General features: G+C 36.6%; 1 protein-coding gene across 1 annotated transcript in view; it reads left to right on the top strand.

The window, feature by feature from the left end:
- The window catches only part of ITPR3 (inositol 1,4,5-trisphosphate receptor type 3), a 135498-nt gene that overhangs the window by 19123 nt on the left and 102478 nt on the right, over nucleotides 1–13897 (top strand). Inside the window, exon 2 of the mRNA XM_087719927.1 lies at nucleotides 8777–8847. Coding sequence (XP_087576053.1) covers nucleotides 8777–8847 — 71 coding nt within the window. The remainder of the gene's footprint in view (nucleotides 1–8776; nucleotides 8848–13897) is intronic.

Consider the following 13897-nt stretch of genomic DNA (forward strand, 5'->3'; position numbering starts at 1 on the left):
AACCATAATACCCTCAAATAATACTTTTCTATTGAGGAATCAATGTAGTGTATAGGTTGAGGTGCTAAACCTGAATCAGGCAGACTCCAGATGTCATCATATAATTTAGGCCTGTTACTCTTTCAGCCCAATATATCACCCAAGATAATTAATGTATGGAACAACTCATGTATACACTCCTGAGCCTTCAGAGAAAGATAGGTTATAACTGCAATAATTAAATAAGGAAGCAAGATAATGATTTGGAAACTTTTGTTTGTCTTGAGTATCAGGGTTAAAACAGCAGGTTATTGTTAATTGATTGCCATCAACTGTAGTAAACATGTAGAAAGGATCTTTCAGAATCAATACCACAATACTGAATGCTATCTATTTAAGAAGAGAATGGTTTGGTAGAAAGAATAATCATTTATTTTCTGTATATCTTGCAATGTGTAGTTAATTATTATTAAATCATGACTATCAATTGACAATTGGCTAATCAGTGGATTATTTATGGACATTTTTTTTATTTACCGCTAAAGAAGATAGTCATAAAGCAAGGACTGGAAATCTTCCAGATGTCACTGCATAAGACAAGGAAAAGAAAAGGCAGGTTTTTTCATTTGATTCCAGACATCTCATAATGCCGTACTCATTTGAATGTCTTCACAATTTTAATAATTTTAAAAACTTGCTTTAATTGGGGGGAAGTTAGAAATTCTTCCTGGTGAATTGGCAATTTATGAACAATAACAAGAAAGAACCTAAGGATGATTAAGCATGGTCAAAGAATGATACAGGGTATCCTGGATGTGGTTTTGGCTGGCTGGGATGGGAATCTTTTCCCCAGACTGTAATTTACTCCAGGTGTTTCTTATACAGAATATTCAATATTACAATATCTCACCTAAAACCCTTCAGTTTTTAATCGGGATTCTGAAAATTATGGAATTAAAAATACATTGATACTTTTTTATTGAACAATCTTAAAACTAAATAAAAACAGCATTGTTGGAACTTCTTTGGATTACTACAAGGAACACTTTACACATGCAATAGGAGAGAGATTTCCCCCCCCAGTTTTTGGCCACATTTTACAGCTGGCATGTCATTATGCTTTCTGCCTCAACGTCTCATTGATTATCCAGGAATCAATGTGGAATGATAAAAATTGATTGTGCCCATTATAGCGATTACGACTGCAGTGCAAAAATTATGATATCAAAGCAGGAAAGGGTGAAGATATACTACTGATGCCTGTGGTCTGGTATAGGTAGTCCTCGACTTACAACCATAATTAAGTCCAAAGTTTCTGTTGCTAAGTGAGGCAGTTGTTATGTGAGCTGTGCCCCATTTTACAACAATTATTTATTTTTAATGATTTTTTTTGCCATAGTTTAGCAAATCATTGTACTTCTTAAGTGAATCGTGGTTGTTAAGCAAATCTGACTGCCCCCCCCCATTGACTTAACTTGTTGGAAACCGACTGGGAAGATCACAAGTGGCGATCACATGACCATGGTGATGCTGCAATGGTCATAAGTGTGAAAAATGGTCAGAAGTCACTTCTTCCAGTGTTATAACTTTGAATGGTCACTAAATGAATGGTTGTAAGCCAAAGATCATCTATAAGTGATATTTTCTAAATGATAGTCACAGTTATTTGAGCCATCTTGTAACTGGAAGCTTTTGAGTTAAAATAATTAGAGAGTTCTGTTTTCTGGACTCTTGAGAAAGCCACTTACCAAAGCATCCTATCATTTTACAGCAAAGTGATTCTGTTGACATACAGAAAATAACTTTTTAATGGGACATAATAATTATGCATTAGGAAGTGCTGCCCAAATGAGCTATTTCTAAAGTTTTGCTTATGCAGTCAAGTAACATTTTCACCGAAAGCTCTCATAGATACCATATAAGCAAATTATTTCTAAATGCTTTTTAGCTTGGGCTATGCTTGATATATTTGAAGCAATATTAAAAACACAACTTTTAAAATAAGTTAATGTGCTTATTTTCAGGCATAGTTCATTGGAAGAATGTGGTAGGACACAAGGATGCTTGTAAAGCAAATTACATTGCAAGTAATGCAGCCTTGATTATGATACTGAAAACATATATAGGATTAAATTGTTATTACATTATCTTCCCCATTGAGGAGTGGTGCATATACAGTAGAATAGAATAGAATAAAATTCTTTGGCCAAGTGTGATTGGACACACAAGGAATTTGTCTTTGGTGCGTTTGCTATCAGTGTATATAAAGAAAAAATAAAATAGACTACATTCATCAAGAATTACTTAGTGATAGTCATAGGTTACTAATAAGCAATCAAATATTACAAATAAACAAATAAAACAATATAAATTGTAAAGATACAAGCAACATGGTTATAGTCATAAGTGGGAAGAGATAGGTATTAGGAACGATGAGAAGAATAATAGTAATACTGTCTTAGTAAATAATTTGACAGTGTTGAATTAGTTGTTTAGCAGAGTGATGGCATTCGGGAAAACACTGTCCTTGTGTCGTGTTCTTCTGGTGTGCAGTGCCCTATAGTGTTGTTTTGAGGGTAGAAGTTGAAACAATTTATGTCGAGGATGTGAGGGGTCTGTAAATATTTTCACAGCCCTGTTTTGACTCATGTAGTATATAGGTCCTCAATGGAAGGCAGGTTGGTAGCAATTGTTTTTTCTGCAGTCCTAATTGTCCTTTGAAGTCTTGTTTGGTTGCAAAGCCAAGCCAGGCAGTTATAGAGGTACAGATGATAGACTCAATAATTCGTCTGTAGAACAGAATCAGCAGCTCTTTGGGCAGTTTGAGCTTTCTGAGTTGACGCAGAAAGAACATTCTTTGTTGTGCTTTTTTGATGACATTTTTGATGTTAGATGTTCATTTTAAGTCTTGAGATATGATAGAACCTAGAAACTTGTAGGTCTCTACTGTTGATATTTTATTTTCTAGTATTGTAAGTGGTAGTAATGTAGGAGGGTTTCTCCTAAAATCTACCACCATTTCTATGGTTTTGAGTTCAAGATTGTTCTGGTTGTACTACAAGGCTAGTTGTTCAACCTCCTGTCTGTATGCAGATTCGTCGTTGTATCGAAAGAGACCAATCATTGTTGTATCATCTGGAAACTTCAGTATTTTAACAAAGGGATCTTTTGAGATGCAGTCATTGGTGTATAGAGAGAAGAGAATTGGAGAGTGCACACAGCCTTGGGGAGGGGGGGAGGATCTTGTGCTAATTGTACAGATATCTGATGTGATTTTGCCTAGCTTCACCTGCTGCTTCCTGTCTGTTAGGAAGCTTATGAACCATATTATGTGTATATATTATGAACCATAGGTTGGAAACTTAATGACCTAGATAAATTAAAGTCTGGATTCACACTCTGATCTAAGCTACAATATGATTTATTTATGGATTAATGTAAAATGTGAACCCAGATATTGTAGCTTGGTGTTGTAAGCATTATAAGAATGTTAAGTCATTCTTTTTAAAATCGCACACTTGCTTAGAAAAGAATGACTTAATATGAAGTGTGAATCAAAACATATGGAAGGGATCATAACACAACATCAGAATTCACTGATTGCATGAAAAAGGTTCCAGAATCAACACCTTGAAATACAGTGAAATACTGAAGATTGTGGGCTGTTGACTGTGTCTACCTGACTGAGTATGAAGCAACTCAAAATATTTACATCCAGAATCTTCTTGAGTTCTTTTATGGGAATCTCTGAAATGGAGAGAAAAAAAACATATAGTAAATTCAAGATATTCTTTTATGAGGCTCATCATTAAGGAACTTATCATATTTGAAATCTGTCATAAAGAAGAGTTATTGTAACTAATGCTGTCTTGGCTGTACCCCTAGTATTTTGAATTATCAAGAATTGGGTGGAGTTGGGGTTTTGACTAAATGAAAAACACTGGGAAAGCTCTATCCTGATTTGTAACAATGAATTATTGATATGTATTTTTTCCAACTTTTTTTTAAAAAAAATAAAGGATTAAGGAAGAAGACTTTCAAACAAATATGGCTATTTGTTTTGGAGCTGTTCCATTTATTGCATTATTTCCATTATTTTCTTTTTTAAAAATTAGCATGATTATTAATTCTGAGGCAACATTATAGAGTTAATCCTGCAATATATACATTTTAAAAAATTGACATAAGTACTTACTATAAAATTAAAAAAAATCATGTTCATCTGTAGTCCAACTCACACATTTCAGAGGAAACATCTGTTTTCACATACAAGTTCTGTGCTCTATGTCTTGATTTCCCTGCCTTGAGTTTCTTCAGTCTGTTCTCTCAAACACCTTTAAAAAAAAAAAACTCCCCAGAGTTTATATAGTGGTTGCTGTATTTAGCAATGCAAAGCTGCAAATGACAATGAAAATAATGGGATGTCACTCTTAATTTGATTGATTACTCTCCTTTACATCTTGCTTTTCAAGATACTGATCTAACCAAAGCAGCTTACAAGCAATGTTACTAATTTTAAATAAACACACATAAACACACCCCTAACATTTTTTTTAAAAAAGAGCCTTCAAAATTCTAGGATCCTCCTTGCAACGCAAAGCATGGCAATGTCACTGGATATGAAGTGGGATGAGGGAATTTCAGAGACAGATTCTCACCTCCTTTCTTCTCTCTGTAAGAATTGTTTTCACGAGACAGCTAGTGGCAATGGACCCTTTTAAAACTCTTGCCTTTTTATTTAATTCATAAACACAATATATATTACATTTTCTTTATTTGTTTTCATTTCATTTTTAATTCATGTTCTTCCGTTTATTTGTACTCAGGGGTGGGCTTCAAAAATTTTAGCAAGGGGTTCTCTGCCTGGTTGCTGGGTGGACGTGGCCATGGTGGGTGTGGCCTAGTCAGCCTCTTGCACCACAGTGTGTGTGGCGGGTGTTCTTGCCCTCCCCGGGCTCTGGAGGCTTTCTTTGAGACCCTGGGAGGGCAAAAAACGGCCTCCCCAGGCTCTCTCAAGGGCCAGTTTCTGGCCTTTCCAAACTTCTGGTAGGCCCATTTTTTACCCTCCCCAAACCTCTGCATGTGTCCTGCACTTACCTGCATCCACCCACACGGGCCGTGTGGGGACTTCTGGGCGTGGTGGGCAGGTCCAGCCAGGAGTGGGATTTGGTGGTTCTCTGAACTGCACAGAATCTTAGCTAGCGGTTCTCCCAAACTCCTGCGAACCCCCAGCAGCCCACCCCTGGTTGTAGATTTAAAGTTGCAATATTTATTTGTGTATCAGTTACTTCCAGATGAGCTCATAGATTCTGACCTCCATCATAATTTAGTAAGAGAAGGACCAGATTACGGTCTTAGTTGAATCATGTCTTGCATAGAGCTGCAAACAGTTAATACAGTGTTGGTATTTTAATTATTTCATATTTTAAATTATGGAAAAAGAACATTTTGAACTTTGCCTATTGAGTCCAGATCTCCCATACTCAGCTTTCAAACAAAACTGACTAACCACTAGGTGATGGCAAATAGATACAGGGAGTCCTCAACTTACAACAATTCATTTAGTGACATTTCAAAGTTAAAACAATACTGAAAAAATGACTTATGACCATTTTTCGCATTTACAACCGTTGCGGCATCCCCATGGTCACATGATAAAAATTTAGAAGCTTGGCAACTGACTCATATTTATGACAGTTGCAATGTCCCAGGGTCATGTGATTCCCTTTTGCGACCTTCTATCAAGCACAGTCAATGGGGAAGTCAGATTCACTTAACAATCATGTTACTGACTTAACAGCTGTATTGATTCACTTAACAATTGTGGCAAGAAAGTTCATAAAATTGGGCAATATTCACTTACAAATGTTTCACCTAGCAACAGAAATGTTGGGCTCAATTATGGTTGTAAGTCGAGGACCTGTACCTGTATACAAATTTGCTCCTAATCTAGTATATGTATTATCCTTCTCTGATGCATACTTACCTAAAAATGGAGGAGAGATTGTAAAATCATGCTGTTTTCTCTTACTCTACTAAACAATAGAGGAAATGTTATATGAAAATACAGTTAAGATTCACATAAGCATACAAAGTTTAAGTGTGCTTTACATGTGAAATTCAAAAAATTAGAATTATCGTGCAAAAGTTCATTTATTTCAGTAATGCAACTTAAAAGGTGAAACTAATATATGAGATAGATTCATTACATGCAAAGCAAGATAGTTCAAGCCGTGATTTGCCATAATTGTGATGATTATGGCTTACAGCTCATGAAAACCCCAAATCCACAATCTCAGAAAATTAGAATATTGTGAAAAGGTGCAATATTCTAAGATCAAAGTGCCCCGCGCTAATCAGCTAATTAAGCAATAACACTTGCAAATGGTTCTTGAGCCTTTAAATGGTCTCTCAGTCTGGTTCAGTAGGAATCACAATCATGGGAAAGACTGCTGACCTGACAGTTGTGCAGAAAACCATCATTGACTCCTTTCCATAAGGAGGGAAAGTTTCAAAAGGTAATTGCAAAAGAAGTTGGATGTTCCCAAAGTGCTGTATCAAAGCACATTAATAGAAAGTTATGTGGAAGGGAAAAATGTGGAAGAAAAAGGTGCACAAGCAGCAGGGATGACCGCAGCCTGGAGAGGACTGTCAGGAAAAGGCCATTCAAAAGTGTTGGGAACTTTCACAAGGAGTGGACTGAGGCTGGAGTCAGTGCATCAAGAGCCACCACACACAGACGGATCCTGGACATGAGCTTCAAATGTCGTATTCCTCTTGACAAGCTGCTCCTGAACAACAATCAACGTCAGAAGTGTCTTACCTAGGCTAAAGAAAAACAGACCTGGTCTGTTGCTCAGTGGTCCAAAGTGCCCTTTTCTGATGAGAGAACTTTTGCAGCTCATTTGGAAACCAGGGACCCAGAGTATGGAGGAAGAATGGAGAGGCACACACTGCAAGATACTTGAAGTCCAGTGAGAAGTTTCCACAGTCTGTGTTGATTTGTGGAGCCATGTCATCTGCTGGTGTTGGTTCACTATGCTTCATTAAGTCAAGGGTCAACGCAACCATCTAGCAGGAGATTTTGAAGCACTTCATGCTTCCTTCCACAGGTGAACTTTATGGGGATGCTGACTTCATTTTCCAGCAGGACTTGGCATCTGCCCACACTGCCAAAAGCACCAAAACCTGGTTCAATGACTGTGGGATTACTGTGCTTGATTGGCCAGCAAAGAGAATCTATGGGGCATTGCCAAGAGAAAGATGAGAGACATGAGACCAAAAAATGCAGAAGAGCTGAAGGCCGCTGTTGAAGCATCCTGGTCTTCCATAACACCTCGGCAGTGCCATAGGCTGATAGCTTCCATGCCACGCCACATTGAGGCAGTAATTGCTGCAAAAGGGGCCCAAACCAAGTACTGAGTACATATGCATGCTTATACTTTTCAGAGATCCGATATTGTTTTATGTACAATCCTTGTTTTATTGATTGCATGTAATATACTAATTTTCTGAGATTGTAGATTTAGAGTTTTCATGAGCTATATGCCATAATCATCACAATTATGACACATCACAGCTTGAACTATCTTGCTTTGCATGTAATGAGTCTATCTCATATATTAGTTTCACCTTTTAAGTTGCATTACTGAAATAAATGTACTTTTGCACGATATTGTAATTTTGCACAGCATATTTGATTATATATCTTCCAGAGTCCCTCTGTGAGGGAGATGGGTGGTTCTTAAATATGATGAATAAATACATAAATAAATAAATTTAATAAAACATTAAATTAAGAACAAGCCATGTTGTGGTTTGTGAAATGTATGAAACAAGCTATAGATGGGAATGAGAAATTTTAAAGTCTGCATAGCCCACCAGTATGGAACTATCCTTAGTAGATGTCACAGATTAATTGTTAATTGGTTTACAGTATGAAGCAAATAAACAAACCAGTTGTGATTCTTATAAAGTTTTAGAAATGTTGGTTGACAGTAAGAATGACTTTCCTTTGAATGTACTCGGTGCCAGAAAGATGGTGTACTCAATATGCAGTCTTTAAGTGACTCAAGAGTATGGAATGGTCAAACTCCAGATGTTTAAAATTACAAATCAGCTTATTAAGAACCTTAACATTGCCCCTGAAATCATTTTAAATTGCAGCACAAAATGTCTTTCATTAGTTATCTATTTTAGAATCTCATGCTAAATAACAACTAATTACATTTAGCTCTAGAATTAATTATTTTAAAGCTTTATAAAAAGGAATTTTTTTAAAGCATGGGGGCAAAAATGTGAAGAATTGATATTGACTACAGTTTAGTTTAAACAAACATTTGTCCTGAATGATTTTTAATAGAAAAATGTCTGTTGGGACATTTCTGTTTACTGTTGAAAACCACAAGTTTTTCCATTTGTGTTTGTTGATATTTCTGCACGGGTTGAACCTTATTACTAAATGTCTGACTGCATAATATCCCAAAATATGATTCTCTTAAATTCCAAAGTCTGAGACTAGTTTTAAAAATGTACATTGCCAAGTTAAATTATTTTCTTACTCTTAATAAATGCAGAACATTAACTAGACCCCACAGTGTTAAATAAAGTGGATAACAGAATGATAAAACAGACTGATTAGTAAAATTACAAATTACCTGTCTAAATCAAAACCAATTTGCTTTTTTTCTTTTTTCTTTATGATAGTTATATGGCTGTCCTTCACATGTAGCACAACTCTGGGTGGCATACAAAACAACCTTAAAAATGACTTCTTTTTCTCTTGTTTATTTTGCAGACTGGTGGATGACCGCTGCGTGGTGGAACCCGCAGCTGGAGATCTGGATAATCCACCTAAGAAGTTTCGAGGTAAGAAATGTTTGATAAACATTTTAGAGTCTTTGGTTCTACATAGACAAAGTAGTTTGTTAATCCAGATACCAATAATGCCAGGCTAACTTCATTGATGTTAATGTATCTATCCTACAGAAAAGAATTGCATATAACAAGCTATTACGTGTTTCAGGTTATAATTTCTGTTTAAACAGTCCAGTATTAGTTTCTGTCTTACATTTGAGCAAGAAAGTCTCATACTGCACCCCTGATGACTTTGTGACAACAAGATGTAGGTGGTTTGCCTTTGCTATTTTCAGGGTTTTCTTTTTTAAAAAAACTTTTCAGTCTAGTATATAACTCTGGTACTTCTTGGTAGTCACCCATCCAAATACTTGCTTGCTTAGATTTCCAAAATCAGCCAAGGTTGGGTAGGTCATACTGCCTGAGGCTATGGCAAAATTAATCTAGCCTGAGGCAGTAGCTTGTTGCACTTCAAAGAACGCACATGCTTAAGACAAGAAACAATCCTAAATTCCAGTTTTATCTGGTTAAAATAATGAGTGTCAGGCTAATAATCCAAGCTTGGAACTAATGTTAAAAATACTCTACTGAGGTAAATTCCTCAGGTCATTTGGGTGTGCTTTTTTGACAAGTTGGAATAATTAGGCAGAATGCGGGCAACACACTTGTTCAAACTCAGGTGATTAGGCTATTGAAGATTTTTTTTGGCTTAGTAGGACTTTGAGAGACTGATTATCATTTCTCTCTATGCAGTTTTGTATCTAATATTAGCTGACTGGGAAATGCTTTCGGACTTGAAAAGCAAAGCATAAATGTAGATCAATAAGTGAAAATAGACATAAGAAGACACACTCAGGATTTAGTAGAATTCATCATATTTACAGTGTATTCTAGGTCAAATATTGTCATTTGACTTCCAATAGGGCAGTCCTGGGCTCAAACTGAGGACATCTGTGCAGGCCCAACCCTTTAAATCTTGATTCTTCTACATCTTATCTTAAAGTATACAACCACAGCTTCTGTTCAAGTTGTTAGGGTATTTTGTAATTGCTTCCAGTTAAATGGAAATAGTTTTCTAGAGTAGGGTAGAATAAACTCTATGATGAAGAATAGGCTTGGGTCGAGACATGCTGCTCTTGAGATTTAATAGATTTAATATCATCCACATGCTTGTTCTGGTGTGGAAAGGAAGGCTACCAACTTTATATCACAACCTCCTTTAGGCTTCGCTTTTGCAATACAACTTTCCTATCCTGTTTCAGATAGCAGATCAATCATTCAGGTCAGGGCCAAAGCAATGCAATAGACCAGTTATGTGAGTTTGCTTACAGCCATTGTACTACACCGAATACTTTCTGTGCAATCCTCTGGTAATTTACAAAATACAAACAGAGTAAAAATAGCAGGCATGGTGGCAATAATCAGGTAACTTAAAGAGAATGATTTGGTTGCAAAGCTACGTATATGTCAGACGATAACTCTGATAACCTATTGGTAATATATTAAAATTGGGAGCTTGATTAAAGGTGGGAATGAAATGTTGAATGCATACTGAGAAGTTTTATCTGTTCAAGGAACATTCCCTCAAGACTCTTGGTGGAGTGTCTCCTCACTTTATAATGGATATTTCTACAGAAAGTCATTAGGAAAAGACATTTAGGCGTGGCTGAATCAACATCTCTAAATCTGCTCAGGGAGTTAGGGGAAATTTGGCCACATATTAACCCCCTTCCCAAATTGTTTCATCATTCTTTGACAGTTCCTGTCAAGGCTGCACATTGTGTTTTTATCCCTCTTCCCTTCCCTCTCAACAGCTCACAGTGCTTGCTTAAACAGAAGGGCTATTTTGTTATTTTGACTTACAAGCTGCCAATAAAATCAGAACCACCTCCTGCTAGTTGCTAACACATAGTGGGAGGAAGCCCCACCCAAGAACAATATATAATTTGAAAGAGGGAAAAAAATGAACAAAATAAGGATTACAGTAGACAGGCCTTCTGAGTCTTTAAAGCCTGATAGAATTTTAGGATAGAACAGATCCACTGTTCCAGTGTACTAAATAACATTACAGTTTGTGGCAAATGCCAAAGAGAAATATTTCACTGAAAAGACTCAGCATTAGTAAATTGTACTGCTGCCAAGGTAGATAATTAGAGCCGGTGAATTGCCTTGATGGACTGGAATCCTTGACTTCCTGGTGGTTTGAGAACATGAGTCTGGAAGGCCTTTAGAGCAGAGTTCTTCAAACTTGGCAACTTTAAGACTTGTGGATTTCAACTCCCAGAAATTCTGGGAGTTGAATTCCATAAGTCTTAAAGTTGCCAAGTTTGGGGACCCCTGCCTTAGAGAATAAATCAGTGAAAAAGTCTCTAACTGAAAAGACAGCCATTTTTGAACATTCCTGTACCAATCATATCTGAAGGGAATAGGGTTTGGGAAAGCAGCTTTATAGATACTTGGTGAGAAAATTACTGTTTCCTTCTTTCACTGGGGAAACTGCTGCATTTTCTGTGCCCCAACACCGTAACAAGGCTTAGGTTGGCGGGTCCCTGCATTTGTGGGCTGTGATGATACTGAAGAAAATCAGAAGTCCTTCATAGCAGGAGCAAAGAGAAGCAGCTCCTGCCCCACCTTACGTCCAAGGAACTGGGTGACATTATAGGTGGTGGGATAAAGATCCAGAATTATTCCAGTCTAGGCCATTCCACAACTTCCATAACTGAAATTCAGTAACTGATTATTCTTCAGGTGTTCCTCTGGAGGCCACCAAACATAGACCCAAGATCAATCCTGTTCACTAAATGCAGCCAAAGCCAGCCAAAAGGTTGGACATCCATATTATAAATCATGGTCAACTGAAGCTTTGCAAGAATTCTCTTAGAAGGATGCCATTGTTGACTGTTCTATGCACACTCTTCTTTTTAAAATGATTTTCATTGACATTTTTTAACAGTAATAAAAACTAACACTAAATAAAATGGAAGAGAGAAAGAGGAAATAGAAGAAAAAGAAATGAAAAGAAAAATAGGAAGTGCAAAAAATAAAAGAAAAAAGACAAAAAGAAAAGTATGTTAAAAGAAGCAACTTCTTATCTTCTTTACAATGGATACCGACAACCCTGGTAGCTCTCCTCTACATTTGAAATTATGCTACATATATCGCTTCTTCTCACATTCCAACCTATTTTCAACCTGCAAATCCAAAAATCAGTGACAGTTCTGTCCAGTTTCAGCAAAAAAGTCCATAAAAGGTTCCCATATTATATAAACGTACCCATCTCTGATGAAATAAGTCAATAACTTGCCATCAAAATTTTGTTGTAGGGCTTAGTCTCCATCCATATGTTCTTTTATCCATCCTAATTGATTATGAGGCTTCAACAGACTTTTTCATTAAGTTCCTGTCTTTCAAATGTATGTTTCAAAATTATAAATGGAATTAGCATTTTGCAAATGTGCCTACATCTGTCTAAATTTTGCCATATTACCTTTTGAGAAAACTAAATGTCTACTAATAGTATATTTGTGGACTTTAGTAATCTCAGGATGGATTAGAAGATCAGCAAATACAGGTATACTCAGGATCCTTTTGATACTTTGGAGAAAATGATAAAAGGACTATTTGTATCTCAGCAAAATGATATTGTTTTGTCATTTGTTCTGCTCCAGCCTCTGATTAGCAATAAATTATATCTTACTTAGTCAAGCTTGTTTATTTAGTGCTCTTTGACTAGAAAAGGCAGGAAAAAAACCTTTCCCCTTTTCTCAGGGAATACAAATTTAGCAAATTAAGAGGTAATTCCTTCAATGGTGCTGAATATGAAGAAGTGCAACAGACTGAATATACATGGAGAAAATTTTAATTAACAGAGAAGGCGACATTGGTGAATGGGATTTAATTGTGAGTAAATGTTATAAAAGGATTTTGGTTTGGGGACAGGAATTACTGAAATAATAGGATTTCTCAGTGCCTCATATGGAATCATTCTATTTCCAGCTGTTTCTAAAAAAGAAAGAAAGCAATGCAGTTTCAAAAATTAGAGCAACTTAACATAGTTAATTTTTTAACGAGGCAGCTTACATATTATAATGTTTTTGCTGACAGTTTGCTTTGAAAGTTTATTTATTTAGGAAACTTATATTGCTGCCTATTCGCACATGGTGACTTAGGGTGGCTTACAGAATATAGAACCTCATCTAAAACAATTCAAATTAATAAGAGTCATATAATAAATTAATTTAATAAAATCACCCCCACCCCCTGCTACGGTGACAACATCTCACACAAGCCATTTAATGGGCTTCATCTTGCTCTGGGTTCCCCAGGCCCACTGGCAGAACCAGGTCTTCAGCGCATTCCAGGGGGGCATTCTAATATCTGGGGGGAGATGATATGCCAAAGAATTAAAGGCAAATTCCCCCACAGTAAGAAGTTCACCACTTTATACAGGTAGTCCTTGACTTACAACCCCAATTGTGCCCAAAATTTCTCTTGTTAAGCGAGATGTTTATTAAATGAATTTTGCCCCATTTTATGACCTTTCTTGCCACAGTTGTTAAGTGAATCTCTGCCAGTTGTTAAGTTAGTAGCATGGTTGTTGTTAAGTGAATCTGGCTTCCCCATTGACTTTGTTGTAAGGTCACAAAAGGTGATCACATGATCCCGAGACACTGCAACAGTCATAAAAGTCAGCTGCCAAGAGTCTGAATTTTGACCATGTGACCATCACAATTGTAAGTGTGAAAAATGGTCAAAAATCACGTCCTTCAGGGTCGTTCTAACTTTGAATGGTTACTAAATGGACTGTTGTAAATTGAGGAATGCCTGTATCCTTTTTAAAGTTTAAGGAACATTGGGCCTAGCGGGGAGCTTTGAGGAGTTTGGTGAGGGCGAGGCCTCCATAACAACAATCTTATGAACACAAAAAATACTACTGGAGACAATACTTGTCTTTCATACAAAAGCATTTGCTTTTCTGTAGAAAATAGCCTGGTATGGAGGAGGAACAGGAGATTAGAGATCCTTTAAGCAAACAAGCTTGAGGCAGCTGCCTTAGTCTGGA

Source organism: Thamnophis sirtalis, unplaced genomic scaffold (genome assembly GCF_051295495.1).
Source record: "Thamnophis sirtalis isolate CommonGarterSnake01/CBP01778 unplaced genomic scaffold, rThaSir2_p1.2 scaffold_7, whole genome shotgun sequence".
In the NCBI taxonomy this organism is placed as follows: domain Eukaryota; kingdom Metazoa; phylum Chordata; class Lepidosauria; order Squamata; family Natricidae; genus Thamnophis; species Thamnophis sirtalis.